The sequence below is a fragment of the Oreochromis niloticus genome, linkage group LG6 (genome assembly GCF_001858045.2).
Source record: "Oreochromis niloticus isolate F11D_XX linkage group LG6, O_niloticus_UMD_NMBU, whole genome shotgun sequence".
Classification (NCBI taxonomy): Eukaryota; Metazoa; Chordata; class Actinopteri; order Cichliformes; family Cichlidae; genus Oreochromis; species Oreochromis niloticus.
The window spans coordinates 40,849,906-40,871,434 of NC_031971.2; the positions used below are offsets into that span (position 1 = coordinate 40,849,906).

Sequence of the window (21,529 nt, forward strand, 5' to 3'; positions counted from 1 at the left end):
CTTGCCACCCCAAGCAGTGTTGCCAACTTAGCGACTTTGTCGCTATATTTAGCGAGTTTTCAGACCCCCTAGCGACTTTTTTTCTATAAAAAGTCGCTAAAAAAAGACGTGAAAGCGCGTATCGCTTTTACTCTCAACAAGCAGCGGGTGCTGTAACACAGTCAGTTCTTCTTTTAATCTTTTACTCTTCTGCTGTTTTGTGGATCACAAGGTTTAAAACTACTTATAAACACACACAAACACAAAGTAACTCCACCAGAGTGCCTATTTCGGGTCACTTTTGCCGGTCCAAGCCCGGGTAAAGGAGCAGGGTTGGAATTGTGACATTAAAAAAACAATAATTGCTAAAAGAAATTTAATTTGTAGTTCTAAATAAACTCTAAATGCATTTAGGACGTTTTTTACTCACTTTATGTCTCTTTCACGATGTTATTTCTCTCTCCAACAACATAGGTTACAATTATATTAGCGTGACCAATTATGTAAATTAGGTGATGACGTCATTTAGCGACTTCTAGCGACTTTTAGGACAGCCAATAGCGATTTTCCTTACTGAGGAGTTGGCAACACTGACCCCAAGTGCCACCCCAGTTTTGCATATGACAGTGTTGTTTATTAAAATAAGATAGCATTAACAGTTTGAGCGTAGTTACAGTTAACAGTGAATATAAATGCTAAAACTGAATATATTGGATAGTGTCCCCCCCCCTCCACCATTAACAAATGGTTCAGCCCATAGCAGGAAGGCTTTCTTCTTGTTTTCAGCAGCAAGCGATGTTTATGATTGTGCCAGAGCACATTTTGAACAACACCATGGGAATTTGGGATTTTACACAGGTGGGTGGATGTTACACTCTGGAAATGGAAGGAAGGTGAGTGTTATTAACCCTCTGTGGTCCACGGACACGCTGCACCTCCAAATCACATGACTGATGTAAGCTGACGTAGCAACAAGCTGCAGCCACACTGAGTCTGTTTCAGCCCACATTGAAAGTTCGGACTTCAAAGTTTTTAAATTTTAATTACAGGCCAGTAAATCCAGAGTTATGATAATATATATAAGCCACGCTTTTTTCTAAATACTGTCGTCACGTTTTTGTGTGTGTGTTTTAAGCGTTTTCTAAGGACAGCGCGAAAACAGTAAAGAAAGGAAAGAAAGCCACCTCTTTGCTATCGAAAATGTACCATGTCGAATTTTTAAAAAGTCAACACGTGAGATTTGGTTGTTTAGGAAGAGGGGAGAGTTTTGGGAGTGACGGTAATGGCAGCGAGAGAGAGAGAGTTTTTAGATGTGGGAGATTTGTGACGTTTAGTGTGGAGTGTATACTTAGTGTGTTGTGTTGTCTTGTGTAGTCGTTTTGTCTTGTGTGTCAGTGAGGGCACTAATGAATGTCACTGAGGCACATTTGTAACGTAAACACTGTCACTAAGTAGAAAACCAGCGGAGTGATACACCTGCTGTTGTCAGGCCTGCAGGTTTGTCCCTGTGCTGTTCTCCTCTGTCTTTTGGTGGACAAACTTTTTGTTTTTGTTTTTTTTTTACTGTGATACATAATTTGTGGGGCATCTTATTGCAACACCTGATTGTTCTCTCATTTTGGTTTTAGTAATGTTTTTAATTGGTTGTACAAAATGAAAAAAAAACAACAACAAAAAAAAAACAAAACAGCAGGTGTATTGGCTGCATTTTTAGAGAAATAGTTGTATATGTTTACAAAATGTACATTTTATATTTGCATTTCAAGTTATAAAAATTTACTCAACAGGTCTTTTTTTTTGTTTTTTTTTTTACAGTAAAAAAATACTACTAGGATTTTAAGTTCTTTGTGTGATTTCAGATCAGTAGTACTAATGCAGTATGTCAGTGAAAAAAACACAAGTAAATTCATTCAAGCTGAAAAGATACCAAACAAGGCAAAGGGGGAAAAAATAAAATGAAACAATTTGAGGGTGAAATACAAACGTAAACTCAAAAGGAGTCAAAAATGGCCGCTTGTATTTCAGACCTCAGAGATCCAACAAATCATGAAAAATTAGGTTTATATTTTTGTTCATGACAGTGCAGACTTCTGACATTTTGTGTAGTTTAAGCTGTAACAATGTGATTGTTTTCTAACAAAAAAACAAAAAAAAAAAAAACAGTGAAACTTAAGTTAGACCTGTGTTTGTAAATGAACCGCCCCATGTTGTGTAGCTTTCTGGATTTTATACTTATTGGGCTCCATATTTATTTATTATACAGGCTGTACAGTACATAACATCAAAACTCACATGTTTTATGTAACTAAAGTGTGTAATTATGTGGGCTACAGACAATAATTAAGTTATAGACTATATTTATATGAAAAACATGTATACTTACTGCATTTGAATCATTTTAACCACCTGCATATGTGTTTGGGGGAAAAAAAAAAAAAAAAAAAAAAAAAAGGCTTTAATTTTGCCACCCCATTTGATTTCTCTGCCACCCTCATGCCACCCTAAGAAAATTTCTCTACATCCGCCCCTGCTCCTAGCTACATGTGCCAGTACTGTGACTGTAACTTTACTGACGTCTGCAGCATGAACACATTATGGAGAAAGAGAGGGAACGAGGATGTGTGCGGGACATAAATGGTATTAAAGGTGCTTCAAGCTTTAAATAAATTCCACTAAAGATCCCAAACCTGCTTTGGGATGGACACAGATACGCTGTGAATGAGCCGTAAATCAAACAGCTGCTCGACATCCACAGAGGAAGAAGGAGAGGACGAGAGTTTTTCTCTTTAATATGGATTTACTGAGATCATTTACATCAGTGGATACAGGAAACACACAGCGACCGTACAGACGCACCACAGGCTACAGTGTACCAGTTAAAAAGGAGACGAGCTCGTTAGATCCAGTCACAGATGTCACCCCCCTCCTTTCAAAGTTCATCTTCAGTGCATCAGTTAAAGTCAAACCTCTCCAACCATAAACCAGCAGTGGACAGAGGTGGTGTCGGTCAGAGTCCCAGTTACGATTCCCAGCAGAGAGAAACAGACGCAGCAAGAGGAGGAGGTGGAGCCAGTTTATCACCAGCTCCCAGTAACACAGATCCAGCCGGCATACGCCTGGCGCACACACACACACACACACACACACACACACACACACACCTGCTGCTCGTCTAACGTGGGAATGTACAGAGTTACAGATCATTAAAGTTTAGAGGAACACTGCTCTGAGTTCATCATTTCCACTTTCTCATCTGAAGGACCGACAGCATCAGCTCCTCACACGACAAAATCTAATTAAAGTTGAATAAAATCAAATAAAGCACAAAAAAGTCTAAAATTAAAAATAAATAAACACTGACCTGCTTGTTCTTCAGTCCCTTTAAACTTTTGAAATAAACTTGTCGATAAGAAGGTGAAGAGAAAGTGAACGATCACAGTGTGTGTGTGTGTGTGTGTGTGTGTGTGTGGGAGCATTTCAGTCAGAGTGTCCGTTTGTGGGCTTTCTGTGTTACTGTTACAGTTTAAACTACGTTTGTCTCTAATTAAAAATCTCCGCAGTGTTCCCAAAGTAACTGTGGTAGAAGCCCCACCCACCAGGGGCTTAAAGGGGACGGGTCGTTTTGAACTGAATCAAAGCTGCTCTAGCAGCCCAACAATAATCAGCACTTCAGTGTTCAGACTGAGCAGACGGCTGATCCAGGATCAGACCAAAGCCCTCTGACTCTGAGGAAACGGCTGCCTGTCGTCCACACAAATACGATCCCACAGGTGTGACTGCTGTGAAGAGCTAACGAGGGCCACGCTGAACACGTACAGCACGGTGAGGGACAGACAGCAGGTCAGCTTCATGATCTACAGTGAAACCTTTCATGCCGCACTGCAGGACGAGGAAGACTGGGTGGGAACAAGTTTTCAGGCTGGTCTGAAGAGAGGAAGAGTTCAGTGAAGAGAAGAAGGGACAATAACTCGTTTGTGTTTGTTCTGATCGCTTTAAACTTGTGTGTGTGTCTGACTTCCTGTCACTGTGCAATCGTGCGTTTCAGTACAAATGTCAGTAACCTAAAAACATTTAAATTGAAGCAGCCTGTCTGTTCTGTGAACCAAAAAAGGTTAAACCGTGTTTTCACCTCCGTCTCAAACGCCGCCGAGGTTTCTCCCTTTAACCTGAAAACGTCACCTCGCCGTCCTGTGAATAAATATTAATAAAAGCCAGCAGGGTCCCTTCGATCCGGTCTGCGCCACTCCAAGTCCGGGTCTTTGCCGACATCACCGCCGCTGGATGAGCGGCTGCTGAGGTCGGCCACGCCCGACTCCAGGTCGCTGCAGGTGGAGAGGTCATCGGGGTCGTGACTCTTGAGCTGGGCATGTGGCCCTACGGGCAGGGAGAGTGCGGGCTCCTTGGTGCGAGCCTTTTGATTGGCTGGTGCAAAGGAAAGTGTGTGATTGCTGTCCTGTGCGGGGCTGGCGATTGGCTCTCTGTATAAGGTGGGCGGGTCCGGCCCGCTGTGCCTCTGTGGCAGGCAGCTAGTCCTCCTCCGGGGAACCTCGATCTTCTCCCAGGTGATCGGCTTCCCCGTCAGGGCTGCGATCCTCTGCATAGACGACAAGAAGCTTACAATCAGCTGAGAGGACTCGTAATTGAAAAAACTTTATTAACACTCAGGGAGTTACAGGTTAGAACGAGGCTGCAGCCCAGCTGCAGTTCCCCTAACATCCACTAGAGGCACCAGCAGTGACTCAGTCCCATAGACTCCCATGTTAAAACTTTACAGAAGAAACAAACGTGTTTTTAACATGACTGTAGCTGCTAGCTGTCTGACTTCACCTCAGCCAACCCTGAACTGGACCTTTGCACCGTGTTTGTGCTGTTGCAGCTTTTTAATGACATCATCTGACCAATAATGTGTCTGCTGTGAGGTTACTGGACTAACAGATCGTCCAATTAGATGTTACTGAGCGCTAACATCAGGTATGTGTGACACAGTCTATGGTAGCCAAATACAAGCTGTGTCCCAAAACGTCGGCTGCATCCTTCGGAGGACCCGGCCTTCGCGGTCTACGTGGGCCGGGTCCTTCAAAGACCGAGAAGGCCGGAAGTGCGAGGCTGTGAAATGGGACGGTCTAGCCTTCAGATTAGCGTCACCGCTGTGTCGGTGGAGTTTAATAAACTCGGCCGTCTTCTCCTTGCTATCTAAAATATAACAGGACGCTGGCGTAAACTCTCGACCGTCTCACACTTCGGTTTAATCAGTTTTCTGTTTGACGTTTATTCAGCTGTGTGAAAATCCCGGAGGAACCCACCCGATGGATTAATAAAATTTTATTTAATCTAATAATCTAATAATTTTGATCTCAGCCAAACAGATTTACTCCGGAACAAATAAAACACCGAAAAAAGGCAAACAATTACATTTTTAAGTTATCCGAGTGACTTATATATCATGTTTAACCTGAATAGCGAAAGAGCGGGGGTCTGAAAACGATGAAGCCGGGAGTCCGCTGCTCTCGCCGGCTGGAGTGACCATTGAACCCCCCGGCTTGCTATCGAGCTGGTGGGTAACAGACATCTCCGAAAACGTCGGCGCACTTTTGCAAATATGCGATGTCTTGATACACCAAGCAGATATTTGAAGTTTACACAGCTACTTTCTCGCCTGAAAATATGTTAAAAGTTTATTTTGTGACCCAGAAAGATTAATAAGACTAATTTTAAAACTTAGTAGCGGCCGCCATTGTTGGCAGCTGAAATTTGGCTGGGCCGCGCTATGAATTCTGGGATATGGTGGGCCACGAAGGACACACCCAACCCATCCTTCAAATTCGGGGAAATGAAGGACGCATTTGTCGGACGCATTTGAAGGAGTCGACGAATTGGGACAGCCTTCGTCGCCTGGCTGTGACGTAATCGGCCTTCAAATGCGGCCTCCGGAGGATGCAGCCGACGTTTTGGGACACAGCTACAGTCACCTGTCACCTTTAACAACCCAACAGGGCGGCTAATGCTAACATGCTAATGTCCAGTTGTGAGATGTAGAGCCAATTTCCTTCTTTTATATACAGTCTTTGCTACCAACATTAGACATTTAAAAAAAATTTAATCTAGAAACATCTGCAGATTTTTAAAAATTGGTTTAATAACTGCTGAATTATTTTTAATTTTTTGGGTAAAAAGTTTTAAAAAGTAGACGGTCGCAGTTTAAGCAGCGAAGCTGAAGTTAAGGATCTGTGCTGATGTCATAACAGGCGTGTCGTGTGTTGTATGCCTTGTCTGGAGCCCGGGTGGTGGTGGTGGGCGGTTCCTCCTGGCGGTACCTCCTGGTGATTGGTCAGCTCCTCTTCCAGCTGCTGGGACTCCTCCCTCACGGCAGACAGGAAGTCGGCAGGTGACTGGCGGGGAGGCGTCGATTTCTCAGCGTGGTTATAGAGACCCTTCCACATCCTGGAGGAGAATAAATGTGAAATATAAAAGCAAAGAAACTCTCCGCATGTTTCAGAGATTCAGGCAAACAAAACAAATGCACAAAACCAGCAACTCAGTGCAGTTTCCTTTAACCCTTTAAAGCCGGGCCCTGATGGGTATCCCATTGAGTTTTATAAAAAAAAAAAATTCTGACAAGCTAATAACAATTTTACTTGACGTCTTTAATGATTCTTTGTCTCGTGGGTCACTTCCACAGACAATGACTGAAGCATCTATTTTCCTCTTGCTGAAATCAGGTAAAGACCGCACAGAGCCTGGTTCATATCATCCCATTTCACTCCTAAACTGTGATGTAAAAATCTTTGCAAAGGCGCTTGCCCTACGCCTAGAAACCACAATCCACGATTTAATATCTGCTGACCAAACTGGCTTTATCCCAGGCCGTCACTCATTTATGAATGTCCGTCGGCTCCTAAATGTTATCCACTCTCCTGCATCCAGAGTGGTGCCTGAGGTGGTTATCACGCTGGATGCAGAGAAAGCATTTGATAGGGTGGAATGGGGTTATTTATTCGCTTGTTTAAAAAAAAAAAAAAAAAAATTTGGTTACGGCCCCAACTTCATTTCATGGATAAGACTTTTATATACATCACCCAAAGCCTCTATAATCATAAATGGTAAATGTTCACGTTATTTTAAGTTGACAAGGGGTACCCGTCAGGGCTGTCCAATCAGTCCATTGTTATTTGCCCTGGCCATAGAGCCCCTCTCTATTACACTCAAAACCTCACAATCAATTGCAGGTATCCATAGGATGGATAAAGAGCATAGAGTGTCCCTTTATGCAGATGATCTGTTAATGTATGTATCTGATCCTGTTTCATGTGTCCCCCATATCATCCACACCCTAAGCAGCTTTGGCCCCTTTTCTGGGTACAAACTGAACTTCAGTAAAAGCGAATGCTATCCTGTTAATGATTTGGCTCTTCAAATACAGAACAGTGCTACACCTTTCAAAATAGCTAAAAACGGCTTTAAATATCTAGGCATAAATATAACAAGAGATTTGCATAATCTCTATGAAAAAAAATTTCTGTCCATTACTTGAAAAGGTCAAATCAGACTTAAAGAAATGGAAGCCACTTCATCGATCGTTGGCAGGGAAGGTAAACTGTATAAAAATGAATATACTCCAAGTTTCTTTATCTTTTTCAGTGTATCCCACTTTACCGTCCAAAATCATTTTTTAAATATGATGATAAAGCTCTGATCTCATTTATATGGGATGGGGAAAAACCTAGAATACGCCTGGATCTGTTACAGAGGCCTAAAAACCTAGGCGGCTTAGCACTTCCAAATTTTCGCCATTACTATTGGGCCTCAAATGTTAAAAAAAAAAAATCATATACTGGCTCAATACCCCTGATGAAGACTGGTGCCAAATTGAAGCAGCGTCTTGCATCTCCACTTCTCTTAGAGCCTTGGTCACCTCCAGCCTTCCAATTTCCTCACGGCAGCACACCACCAGTCCTATAGTTAACAACACCCTCAAAATATGGGCTCAATTTCGAAAGAACTTTGGGTTTGAAAATCTTCTCCATTTAACCCCTACACACAATAATCACCTTTTCCTTAGACTCTGAATTTGCTCTGTGGCAGAGACGAGGCCTCCATAACTTCTCTGACATGTACATAGACGGTGTCTTGGCAAGTTTTCAGGATTTGTCACACAAATTTGACCTCCCTCGGTCCAGCTTATTTAGATACTTTCAAGTTCGCCACTTCCTTCAGCATCATAACCCCGACTTTCCAAATATAACTCCATTTACTGCTGTAGATGATCTATTGAAACTGACATTTAAGCCTACAGGCCTTATCTCAAGAATTAGAAATTGTATAACTTCCTTTAAGAATATAACAATGGCAAAGATCAGAGCAGCCTGGGAGAATGAGCTGGGGGTGGACTTAGAGGGGGAGACGTGGGAGAGCGCTCTTTTAAGAGTAAACAACAGCACTTTTTGTGCTAAATTAAACATCATACAGTTCAAGATTCTACACCGCATTCACTACTCCAAGGCAAGACTGCCCAGAATATTTCCAAACATAGATGCAAGCTGTGAGATGTAGAAATCCCTCTGCAGATCTAACACATATGTTTTGGTCATGTCCTACTTTAAAAAGTAGGACATGACCAAAACATATGTGTTAGACCAGCAGGCTTTTAAGCCTGCTGGTCAACAATTTTCAATAGTTTGTCCGAAGCATTGAATGTTGAGCTTCAACCCAATGCAGTTATGGGTATATTTGGTGTCACAGAGAGAGGACATAGAACATTAAGGAAGAGTCATAAAAACATAATTGCTTTCACTACACTGCTTGCACGCAGAAGGATATTGTTGCATTTTTAAATCTGTTGATAAAGCTCTGATCTCATTTATTTGTTGCATTGGAAGTCAAAAAAGCCACCCACAGCGGCTCTGTGGTTTAGTGACCTGACACAATTTATACAGTTGGAAAAGATCAAACACGCACTCAAGGGGTCGAAGGAGAGATTCTTTGCTGTTTGGGATACATTCCTAAAACATTTAGAGAAAATTAAAATCATACCCACCTGAAAGAGGCTTGACAGCTGCCGAAAATCCTTTTTTGTGTGTGATTGGGATTAATTTTGTGCAAAATATCGCCCTTTAAGTGCACATCTTCAAATATGGTGAATTTCCTTGTACCTCATTTAAATTCACTTTATTCATTTTATTTATTTTTTTATTTTTATTTTTTTTCCCCTTAGGGTTACCCTGTCCAATATGTTCTTGGGGTGGGATAAATATGTTAAAAGGAGCACTGTGGCCTTGCTATATGTATGTCTTTGTACTACACTGTTGATGCTCAATAAAAAAAGAAAAAAAAAAAGCCGGTTTTGCGTAACTATTTTTAAATCCCTGTAGAACTGGAACCATGTAAGAAAGCGCCATAATTTCTTTTGCATATGAAACCGGAGGAGTTGTACTTACATCTTATGCCATCAGTTTGTCCTCGGTCACGGTTTCCTTCCACATACAGCTTTGCAAAAACAGCATAAAAAGCGCGTAAAGCAACAAAAACATTATATTCCAGAAACACGCTTTGCCGATCCGATCAGCTGTTCATAACACTTCCTACGCTGGAATAGACGTCAGCGCGAACTATCGCGTGTCCACCATTACCTGGCCGAAACAGGAAGTGATGTCATTTTCGGAGTAATTTTTTTTTTTTTAACCTTTGGGGCCTTATAAGCCTGTACTGGTGTTTCTTAAAGGCATGTTTGACTTCATGCTTTTCTGAATAGATTCTGGGATGTTTAAAACTCAAATTGCTCTGCTGGAAATAGTTTATTTTGATGCACATGCTGTTTTCTTGCAAATTTGTAATATTTATTTTCGTTTTTCCAGCAGTATATAAAAATTGGTGTATTTCAAAAATAAAACTATGAAGACACTCAAAATAAATATTAAGTTTATATAATAATATAATAATATAATATTTTGTGCAACTTTTTTGTATTTACAGTTTTGGAGGCATGAGCCTCTTAAATTTCTCTAACTAGAAATATATGTAAAAAAACCAAAAAACTATGTTCAATTTTTTGTAGTTTATTGCTCTTTTTTGTAATTTATGTAGTTGTTATAGACTTAATGCATCCATGTTATCAAAATTTGGGCTATAACAGTTGTACTGATATATAGCAACTTGAAATGCTCCCAAAAATGGCTCTACAGCATGTAAAAATATAAAGATAACTCTGGTGGTTCTAGGGTAGGTCTTAAAGGGTTAACCTGCTGCTGCTTAAATAAATAAATTTCACAGGAATCGTCATCATGTTTCCAGCTAAGCTATCAGGATCCACAGAATCAGACACACTGTTGGGAAATGCAGCCGGCTGGACTGAACCAGGACTACACTTCCTGTTTTGTGAGGGAGAACGTGGTTATGTTGGTGTTTTTGCTGCAGTGACTCACTTGAAGCAGTAGGGGGAGGTGTTGGGTCTCAGCACGCCCTGACTCTGGCTCAGCTCGGCCTTGTACAGAGGGTTGGTGTACTCGCCTCGGTCCTTCCACAGCTGAGGCCACAGCGAGTGAGTGCGCTCATGAAGCCTGCAGACACACATCACACAGCCTGACTGTTGGTTTTTGGAGCAATATGAATAAAACTGGATTATAAGCGGCGTGCTCGCCGTCGCCTGTGGACACGAGCTGTCGTAGTGATGAAAACATCTGTGGTCTATGACGAGGTCGTGACCCTGCAGAGTGGCAGGTGATGAACGACGGACTGTTCCTCATTAAAAACATTTAAGGTTTCTGCACTTCCTGTTTCTTACTTCCTTAAATAAAAACGAGCAGCGGGCAGATATCCACACAGACATCAGTCCATGAACACATACTCACCAGTTTCAGAAACTCATCTCATTTAAATAAAAACTACGACGACTGATTTTCTTCCTTTAACACAGGAGTGGGACCTCCAGGCCTCGAGGGCCGGTGTCCTGCAGGTCTCAGATGTGTCCTTCATCCAACACAGCTGATTTAAATGTCTTGAAGTTCTCCAGAGGCCCAGTAATGAACTAATCATGAGATCCAGGTGCGCTGACCCAGGGTGAGATCTAACACCAGCAGGACGCCGGCCCTCGAGGCCTGGAGGTCCCACTCCTGCTTTAAGAGGATCAGTCGCTGGTTTCTACTTTTTGCTCTTTGGATCCGTCACAAAAACAGGACCGATTTCTTAAATCCATTCAGACCCTGAAAAGTCGACTCGCCTGCTGACAGTAAGAGGCTGAATCAGGGACGCTCGTCCTCACCTCATGTCCCGACGCTCCTTCTGGCTGTTTCCCAGGAAGGTCCCGTACTGACACGAGTACACGTGAGTGTGGATGGCGATGAGGAAGCGCTCGTTGAACTCAAAGGCACACGGGAACTGCTCTGACAGCTGCCACACGCACTCCAGGAACTGGTCGATGACGGGGGACACCTCTTTGGGATCTCTGTCCAGGTGAGCGTACCTGCGGGGCACAGAGCAATATTCTTGTTGAATGTCACCTGTACAGGTAAGCTTGACATTACTAACAGAAACTAATGAGCCGTTATCACGTCTGATGTCTCACGTTTACAGTCTGTGGTCACGTCTCTACAATCATGAGATTTGAAACATTAGAACTGAGGTTCTGCTGTTTTCCTTTGAAGTGAAAGTCGTTTTGTTTGTTTGGATCAACCCTCGTCTTCAGCTTCTCTTTCAGTTTCAACCTCGGAGCTCATTACAAAACTGGCACCGCCACCCTCTTCTTCTTTTTCATGGTTTTCCCACACCGTAGGACCAAAGTGTCTGAAACGTCCTTATCATGGACTAAAAACATGTGTGGACAGAAAGATGCAAGAGAAGCGTCTGAATGAGAGACCAGACTCAAAGTTACTGACCTGTGTGAGAACTTGTGCCCAAACGACACCCAGTCTCTCTCTATCAGCACCTAGAAGAAGAAGAGGAGGTATGGATGTGAGACGTCAGAGGAAGAACAGGCGATCATCAGCGCGGCCGTCTGCGTTACCATGAGGCCTCTGATGGTCCTGTAGTACGGGTCCAGCAGGATACTGGCCACAGAGCAGGCCTGAGCCGTCCTGTCCCAGCCGTCTGAGCAGTGAACCAGCACGCTGACGCCTTCGTCCGCCACCGCCTGGAGAGAGCGCAGAGAGCAGGAGTCTGACTTTAGTGCCTGATGGAGCTGCGACTGATATAATGACCATGAAAGTTTAAAAAAAAAAACAAAAAAACCACACGACGGGTTACCGTGAGCAGAGCTGGCAACGGGTGTTTTTTTAGTTTAGCAAATCCAATCAGAGCATGGAGGCTGCGCTCAGGTGTGCGCTCAGGTGTGCACAGCTCTACCTGTGGATGCATTTACATGTAGCGTAGTAAAGCCCACCTGCCTGTCAGCCACGCTGGGCGACCTCCACCACAAACAGCAGCACAGCGCGTCCACTTTGACCATCCCCACCGCGAGGCCCTGACTTCGTATCATTAACAACGTTTATGTTTTAATTCTCATGTCTGATAAATAAAAGTCGTGACATCATTCATTGGTCTGATTACAAAGCAAACTGAACCCGACGAGCGAGAAGTGGATCCACCTGACTGAGACCCCGCCCCCCTCCCCGAGTGACTGCTAGTTAATAAAACATTAGCTCTGCTGAGTGTGTGTGAGTGCAAACACACACCCGGGCTACGAAGACGCCGGCATCCAGTATGGCTTTGATGTGTTTGAGCCAACCAGAGTTCTCCAGCCCCCACAGGAAGTCTGTCATGGACGGAGATCGCATTTCCCCCACTGAGAGAGAGGGAGGGAGAGAGAGAGAGAGAGAGAGAGAGAGAGAGAGAGAGGGAGAGACACAAAGGAAAAAGGTGCAATCAGAGGAAGTCTGTATTTCCTGATCCTTCGGTAAGCTTACCACCCCCCCCCACACACACACACGCTCACACACACACACACACACACACACACACACACACACTTACCATCGATGATCTTCTGCTGGCTGCTCCTCATCACGTGAATGTTTTCGATGCCAATGAACTGCAGCTTGATGTTGGTGTAGTGGTCCTCGTTCTCGTAGCCTTTACCTGCCGCTCGATTCGCCATTGCATTAAGCTGCGCACACACACACTCTTTTAGTCACAACACCTCTTCATGACTCTGTGTGTGTGTGTGTGTGTGTGTGTGTGTGTGTGTTACCTTGGGCCTGGTATCCACCACGTAGATGTAGTCACTTCCAGGGTTGGACTTCATCAGCGCCTGCAGCATCATCTCGTCCTCCTGACAGCGCCCGCTGAAGCCCGACAGCGGCTGACTGCAGCGGCACACGGCGGCCTGCAGGGCGAAGAACACACTCAGAATCCCACCTTTCTGTGTGTGTGTGTGTGTGTGTGTGTGTGTGTGTGTGTGTGTGTGTGTGTCTGACCAGTGTGTCCTGGTGGAAGTATGACAAAGCAGGAAATCGTCCTCGACTTCTGAACCTCGAGCTGCCCACGATGATGGTGGGCGTGGCCGACTTTGGAACAAACAGCTCTGAAGGGTAAGTATCACACACCTGCAGGACACACACGCGCACACACAGACAGTGTTTAAGCTCATACGGTGCATTTTAAACATGTTATGTTACGCCTCTGTCAGTGCGCCCCAGGGCAGCTGTGGCTACAATGTAGCTGCCATCACCAGTGTGTGAATGGGTGGATGTAGTGTGAAGCGCTTTGGGGTCCTCAGGGACTAAGTAAAGCGCTATACAAATACAGGCCATTTACCATTTAGCTGCTCAGCTGATTCCAGCACAAACGCTGCAGACTGAGGATATTTACAGCTTATCCTGATGAAATATTCACAGACCATCAACATCACAGGTGACCTGGAAGCCTGACTGGACCCTGAGCTGGAGGAAATTCATGGTGGTGCTGTGACGTAGCTGATGATAAGCTGCGAGTGAGGCTGAAGGGAGGCTTGTTTGAGCTAATCTACCTAACCTTATAAAAACTACTCACTGACTTAAAGAGACAAATATTCCCAGGTTCAGATTACAGCAGAGACAAAGCTCTGCAAACTACACAAACACATGAAACGAGGAAAACACCTTCATCACTCTGAGAGCGCAGACAGCAACGCTTAAACGTGATGAACTGAGTCTGAATACGGCGAGTATTTGTAGTCAGACTGATGGGGACGGCCTCTGGAGGCGCAGAGCGCCGAGCTCTCAGAGCCGTCGGACGTATCAGCAGCAGCTTCATGTCAAAGTGCAGAAATTTACTTGTTATCTGTTAAATAATTAACATTGTGTCACATGATCATGACTGACCCTGTATTCGCCGTTTGCTGCCGTGGCAACCCACAAGTTGTTAGGGACGCCCATCCTCTTGTAGTCGGCCGTGAGGTCGATGAAGTTCCACGACTCCTCCCTCTCCTCTTTGTTCACGTTGGGGTTAAAGGACAGACAGTACAGCTCGCTGTACTTCTCTGAGAGGAGACGAGGATTTAAAAATCTGTGTTTTACATGTACACACGCATGCACGCACACACGCACGCACGCACGCACGCACGCACGCACGCACGCACGCACACACCTGGTCGTGACAGTCTGGCCAATGAGGCGTGGACGTCCAAGCCGTCTCTCTCCTGTGGAATGAAAATCTGGAAGATCCGGAAGTCCTTACAGCGAAGGATCAGCTGACCTCCTGAGGGGGTGGTGGGCGGCCTCTCCACGCTGCTCACCATGCTGTGCAATACCTGTAACACACGCGCGCGCACAGACAGTTACTTCCTGTAGACCTGCATCACCACGTTTAAGCAGAGAACATTTCTATAAAGCGCACCCATCATGGAGATGAGCAGCCCGCCGTGGCCTTGTTAGTGCAGCCTCTCAGATTTCCTAACAGGAAGTGCCCGGCCCACAGGAAGTACAGCTGTGCTGGGTTTCTGCTCCTCATTTCATGTTTCTACCTTACAGAGCTGGGATATGACTGATGGTTTTGGGCTGCTGGAGTTACAAACCTCATGAAACTTTGCTCCAGCTCTGCCTCTGATAGGCTGATACACCTCTGTGGTAGTTAGAAGAGAAGCTGCGTTCACTGTCGGCCGTTTGTATTCATAGTTTAAACTACCCCCCCAAAAACCCATCTCCATTGAGACTGTGTCAGCTCCCAAAAAGACAAAAAACAAACTAAAAACCAGCAATAAACAACTTAAACATAAAAAATCACAAAGAAAGAACAATACAGTATCCACATCTGAACCAAAGAGTAAAACAGTGAAATGTGGATTATTAAATATTAGGTCTCTCTCCTCCAAGTCTCTGTTAGTACATGACTTAATAATTGATCAACAAATCGATTTACTCTGCCTTACAGAAACCTGGTTGCAGCAGGATGAGTATGTTAGTTTAAATGAATCAACACCCCCGAGTCATTCTAACTACCAGAAATCCCGAAGCACAGGCCGAGGGGGCGGTGTGGCAGCAATTTTCACACCAGCCTATTAATTAACGAAAGACCAAGACAGACTTTTAATTCATTTGAAAGCCTGATGCTTAGCCTCGTCCACCCCAGCTGTAAAACTCAGAAACCAGTCTTACTTGTTATCATCTATCGTCCACCTGGGCCTTACACAGAGTTTCTCTCTGATTTCTCAGACTTTTTATCTGATTTAGTGCTCAGCTCAGATAAAATAATTATTGTGGGTGATTTTAACATCCATGTAGATGCTAAAAATGACAGCCTCAACATCGCATTTAATCTGTTACTAGACTCAATTGGCTTCTCTCAAAATGTAAAAGAACCCACCCACCACTTTAATCACACTCTAGATCTTGTTTTAACATATGGCATAGAAACTGAATATTTAACAGTGTTTCCTGAAAACCCTCTGCTGTCTGATCATTTCCTGATAACATTTACATTTACAATAATTGATTACACAGCAGTGGAGAGTAGACTTTATCAAAGTAGATGTCTTTCTGAAAGTGCTGTAACTAAGTTTAAGAATATAATCCACCCACTGTTATCATCTTCAATGCCCTGTACCAACATAGAGCAGAGCAGCTATCTGAACGCTACTCCAACAGAGGTCGATTATCTTGTTAATAATTTTACCTCCTCACTACGTACGACTCTGGATACTGTAGCTCCTGTGAAAACTAAGGCCTCAAATCCAAAGTCCCTGACTCCGTGGTATAATTCTCAAACACGTAGCCTAAAGCAGATAACTCGTAAGCTGGAGAGGAAATGGCGTGTCACAAATTTAGAGGATCATCATTTAGCCTGGAGAAATAGTTTGCTGCTTTATAAGAAAGCCCTCCGCAAAGCCAGAACATCTTACTATTCGTCACTGATTGAAGAAAATAAGAACAACCCCAGGTTTCTCTTCAGCACTGTAGCCAGGCTGACAAAAAGTCAGAGCTCTACTGAGCCAACCATCCCTTTAACGTTAACTAGTAATGACTTCATGAACTTCTTCACAAATAAAATTTTTATCATTAGAGAAAAAATTACCAATAATCATCCCACAGATGTAATATTATCTACAGCTACTCTTAGTACCATCGATGTTAAGTTAGACTCTTTTTCTCCAATTGATCTTTCTGAGTTAACTTCAATAATTAATTCCTCCAAACCATCAACGTGTCTTTTAGACCCCATTCCTACAAAACTGCTCAAAGAAGTCCTGCCATTAATTAATTCTTCGATCTTAAATATGATCAACCTATCTCTAATAATCGGCTATGTACCACAGGCCTTCAAGCTGGCTGTAGTTAAACCTTTACTTAAAAAGCCATCTCTAGACCCAGCTGTCTTAGCTAATTATAGGCCAATCTCCAACCTTCCTTTCATATCAAAAATCCTTGAAAGAGTAGTTGTCAAACAGCTAACAGATCATCTGCAGAGGAATGGCTTATTTGAAGAGTTTCAGTCAGGTTTCAGAGCTCATCACAGCACAGAAACAGCTTTAGTGAAGGTTACAAATGATCTTCTTATGGCCTCTGACAGTGGACTCATCTCTGTGCTTGTCCTGCTAGACCTCAGTGCTGCGTTCGATACTGTTGACCATAATATTCTATTAGAGCGATTAGAACATGCTGTAGGTATTACAGGTACTGCACTGCAGTGGTTTGTATCATATCTATCTAATAGACTCCAGTTTGTACATGTAAATGGAGAGTCCTCTTCACACACTAAGGTCAATTATGGTGTTCCACAGGGTTCAGTGCTAGGACCAATTCTATTTACATTATACATGCTTCCCCTAGGCAACATCATTAGAAGACATAGCATAAATTTTCACTGCTATGCAGATGACACGCAGCTCTATCTATCCATGAAGCCAGGTAACACACACCAATTAGTTAAACTGCAGGAATGTCTTAAAGACATAAAGACCTGGATGGCCGCTAACTTTCTGCTTCTTAATTCAGATAAAACTGAGGTTATTGTACTCGGCCCTGAAAATCTTAGAAATATGGTATCTAAGCAGATTCTTACTCTGGATGGCATTACCTTGGCCTCCAGTAACACTGTGAGAAACCTTGGAGTCATTTTTGACCAGGACATGTCCTTCAATGCACATATTAAACAAATATGTAAGACTGCTTTCTTCCATTTGCGCAATATCTCTAAAATTAGAAATATCCTGTCTCAGAGTGATGCTGAAAAACTAGTTCATGCATTTATTACTTCCAGGCTGGACTACTGTAATTCACTATTATCAGGAAGTCCTAAAAACTCGCTGAGAAGCCTTCAGCTAATCCAAAATGCTGCAGCAAGAGTACTGACAGGGACTAGAAAGAGAGAGCATATTTCTCCTGTTTTGGCTTCCCTTCATTGGCTTCCTGTTAAATCCAGAATTGATTTCAAAATCCTGCTCCTCACATACAAGGTCTTAAATAATCAGGCCCCATCTTATCTTAATGACCTTGTAGTACCATATCACCCTATTAGAGCACTTCGCTCTTGCACTGCAGGCCTACTTGTTGTTCCTAGAGTATTTAAAAGTAGAATGGGAGGCAGAGCCTTCAGTTTTCAGGCCCCTCTTCTGTGGAACCAACTTCCAGTTTGGATTCGGGAGACAGACACTATCTCTACTTTCAAGATTAGGCTTAAAACTTTCCTTTTTGCTAAAGCATATAGTTAGGGCTGGACCAGGTGACCCTGAATCCTCCCTTAGTTATGCTGCAATAGACGTAGGCTGCCGGGGATTCCCATGATGCATTGAGTTTTTCCCTTCCAGTCACCTTTCTCACTCACTATGTGCTAATAGACCTCTCTGCATCGAATCATATCTGTTATTAATCTCTGTCTCTCTTCCACAGCATGTCTTTCATCCTGTTTTCCTTCTTTCACCCCAACCGGTCGCAGCAGATGGCCGCCCCTCCCTGAGCCTGGTTCTGCCGGAGGTTTCTTCCTGTTAAAAGGGAGTTTTTCCTTCCCACTGTCGCCAAAGTGCTTGCTCATAGGGGTCATATGATTGTTGGGTTTTCTCTGTATTTATTATTGTGCTATCTACTGTACAATATAAAGCGCCTTGAGGCGACTTTTGTTTTGATTTGGCGCTATATAAATAAAATTGAATTGAATTGAATTGAATAGTTTCTTTGTTTTTTTTGGAATATTTGGAGTGAAGAATTATGGGAATTCAACCAACATGAGATAGAAGACACACGTGTGTAGGCTGAGACCAACCAAACCAACACTGAACCATAACATGAACTGGTTTGGGTCAGAGCCAATCAGATGCAGTGTGGTTTTAATGAAGAACAAAATTACGTGCTGTGAAGGAGAAAAGTAAAATTTTTTTGCACAAGCTAATCTAGACCTCGCTCTGACTTGGTCCTTTGTTTCTGCTAATCCACTCAGCAGTCTGAGGCTGCTGAGTGAAATGTGACACGCCTGGATCTCTTCATCATCCACTCAGGTCCACGGGGACGAGGCGGACTCCTAAGAGGGGGGGAGGGTGGCATCTTTTCTTCCCGTGTCTGGAAAACCACCCAGCCCCCCGGAGTTCTGTGAAAACACTGCACACCACTGATATCAATGATATCCCAGATGAAGCTACGCCGCTCATCATCATGATGAATGTGCAGCTAACAGCAGAGGAGACGAGGAGCTGCATAAACACAGATTATTATTTTTCTTTTACTGCTTCTGCTCAGACAGGTTTCATCAAACTGGCAGGAAATATCTGCCTGCATGAGAAATTCCTGCTTTTAAAACAGAAATATGAATCTGAATGAGAACTCTGTGCACAGCTTCTGAAAGCTGCTCCTTTAATCTGAGCATAAAAACCTCTAATTCTCCTCTCGCGTTCACGCTGAGGATCCATATTTAACCTCCTTCTTTCAGGGCTTTGTAATTAATATGATGCTCTGCAGCAGCTTTCACTGTCAAATAAATGTTTCTCTGTGGATCACATTTCTGTCAAAACACGCCTTCATATTTTCGTGTGCATCTCTGCAGCCCGACACACGCAGCTGAGTAAATCCACCCAGGCTCTACAGATGGAGTCCAGCTCCAACTTTATTCTCAGACTCCACATTTCGTATACTGGCTGATGTTTAAGTCTCTGAAACCTGCCTGCAGCCTCCGCTGGAGCTCCTCAGAGTTCACATTTCCACTTTTACAACACAACTAATCATGTTTACAGCCTGCTGCACAAACCTGGTGGTCCTTGTGCTGTTGGAGCCTTTTTAATGCAATTATCTGAGCAACCAGCCAAGAAGTCTGAGTGAAACTCAGGGTTTTATTGGGCCGTTACTGAGCACTGATTAGCCTGCAGCTGTGTGTTCCCTGGTATGGTTTTCTAACCCGGCCAGCTAATGTTCTTTTATCCAAATATGGCGTCTTCCATCTGTAACACGGCCTCCTGCAGCTCTCACTGCGTGCAGGCTTTGCCTCATACGCTAATCTGAGAGCTCGACAGGTAACAATGTGGTCATGGGTAAAGGCGGGCAGAATTATCATTCATGCTGCTGCAGGTTACCCATGTCTCCTTGCGCGTCTCCGGGTTGTTCTCCACAAAGATGGTGTGCGTGGCAGAGAGGTACAGAGTCCCGACGCTGGCCTTTCTCTGGCCTGACGACCGGTCCAGCAGACGCACGTTTTCCACCTGAACAAAGTCAGACACGCACACGTCAACCACATGCACTGATCAAAGCATCCTCTGTGTGTCTACATGACGCTCCGTGTAACCCAGAGATTTTCCTCCAGATCACCTGAGAGGATGTGCGAGGTTAAGCTCACTCAAGCTTTCAATACATTATTATTCACAAAAAGGCCAAAAGCTGGGAAAATACACAGACTGCCTTTAACTACATGCTGAAGGCCCGTTTAAGCCGGATTTCTCCGTGTGATCTCCACAGTGGGTCTAAAACTGTGACATCCGGTGAAGAGCAGGTAAATCTGGTTGTGTACGCAGAGAAAAGCCCTTTGCGGGCTAGATTTTATTAATAAGTATTATATACATATTTCCGTAATGTCAGGCAGACTGTGTGAGGACCGTTAACTCTCTCCAACCCTCCATAAACAGATGATGATGCGTTTTAAAGGAGAAAAGAGTCATATGAGGAGGAAGATGGAGGTCAGCAGCACAGTGCTGACTCATGCCTGTGCAGATGTGCTCGTGCTGATTAATAAGAATAATAATTAAAATGAAAATAACGGGCTGCGTGGGAGCATCCTTACAGCCGCACGCGGCAGGTGTTTACGGCTAACGTCGGGGCTGCTTCCATTATCGGACACGCAGTGTTAACCTCTCACGTCCTGCTGGTCGCGCGCGCCACCTCCGCTGCTCATCATCATCATTTATTTATTTTATTTTATTTATTTAAATATTATCTTACCTTGGGTGTCCGTATGTGCTCCATCACTGCCGGCTGACAGGGCGGAGGTGGAGGAGGTGATGGAGACAATGGCCCGACGTTTTCCTTTATCCTCGCCAGCGGTTAAATTCCCTGCTTCACGCCGAGAGATGAGCCGTGTTCCCCGCTGCGGCTGCTCCGCAGCTGCCGTGGCCCAACTCCCATGACTTCCGTCCCTCCGCGTCCCGGTTCGGTTAGCCTAAACGAGACAAAACCGAGTCCGTGTCACCACTGACCGCCAGCACCCGAGCTCCCGCCGCTTCTCCCGGCCGCTAACAGAGCCCCTTATATCTGCTCCCGACACCACCATCACGTCAGCATTCATAACATCCGGTGAGGCCTTTCAAAATAAAATATAGACTCCAACAAGTTCCTTAACGTTAGCAGCAGCGGCAGTCCATCTTTAATAAAAGGTGCTGTTTAAAAACTTTTATTCGTATAATTTTTACAACTTCTTAAAATATTAATTTTGAATTTATTGATTTATGGTGAAATCAAAAGGAAACCTGCGGTTTATTTTGATGTAATAATCATGGTGTTTCCTTTATATAAATGTTTAGTATTTACTGCTGTGTGTCATATGTTCAGACACTACTGTCCGCTTTTGTTTCTTTGTATCATGCTACATTTCTCGCCTTATTTTGTAATTTTAATAACGTGTTTCTAAACACGAGTGGGTTAAATTGGGTGCGGGGGTACGTTCATTTGAAATTCCT

The 21,529-nt window shown here is 43.8% G+C and overlaps 2 protein-coding genes across 5 annotated transcripts in view; one reads left to right on the forward strand and one right to left on the reverse strand.

Moving 5' to 3' along the window:
• The window catches only part of LOC100707400 (high mobility group protein B2), a 642,043-nt gene that overhangs the window by 535,642 nt on the left and 84,872 nt on the right, over positions 1 to 21,529 (forward strand). The window contains exon 2 of the mRNA XM_019360562.1: positions 13,004 to 13,013. Within this exon, the coding sequence (XP_019216107.1) occupies positions 13,004 to 13,013 (10 nt within the window). The remainder of the gene's footprint in view (positions 1 to 13,003; positions 13,014 to 21,529) is intronic.
• mtmr7b (myotubularin related protein 7b) lies at positions 2,749 to 21,132 on the reverse strand. Of its 4 annotated transcripts, XR_002062615.1 has the most exons (15): positions 20,796 to 21,132; positions 19,937 to 20,062; positions 14,533 to 14,695; positions 14,268 to 14,425; positions 13,383 to 13,511; positions 13,157 to 13,291; positions 12,940 to 13,072; positions 12,642 to 12,751; positions 11,975 to 12,100; positions 11,847 to 11,896; positions 11,234 to 11,434; positions 10,398 to 10,532; positions 6,294 to 6,420; positions 4,109 to 4,573; positions 2,749 to 3,903 (listed from the first exon to the last, which is right to left on the reverse strand). XR_002062615.1 is itself a non-coding variant. In XM_019360544.1 (14 exons), the coding sequence occupies exons 1-14, from the start codon at positions 20,817 to 20,819 to the stop codon at positions 4,181 to 4,183; spliced, it is 2,010 nt and encodes a 669-aa protein (XP_019216089.1). In that variant the 5' UTR covers positions 20,820 to 21,132; the 3' UTR covers positions 2,749 to 4,180. The 4 variants fall into 4 exon arrangements, 3 of the variants coding, with proteins under 3 accessions (XP_019216089.1, XP_019216090.1, XP_019216091.1); XM_019360544.1 differs by having other exon boundaries at positions 2,749 to 4,573; XM_019360546.2 differs by lacking the exon at positions 2,749 to 3,903 and having other exon boundaries at positions 4,371 to 4,573; positions 6,245 to 6,420; positions 20,796 to 21,131.

Coding starts and splice junctions, on each gene's coding strand:
- mtmr7b (XM_019360544.1), bottom strand. CDS start 20,819: ATGGAGCACATACGGACACCCAAG. Junction 13,292..13,382: donor ACTTCCACCAGGACACACTG/GTCAGACACACA, acceptor TTCGCCCTGCAG/GCCGCCGTGTGCCGCTGCAG. Junction 6,421..10,397: donor ACCTCCCCCTACTGCTTCAA/GTGAGTCACTGC, acceptor ATTCTCCTCCAG/GATGTGGAAGGGTCTCTATA.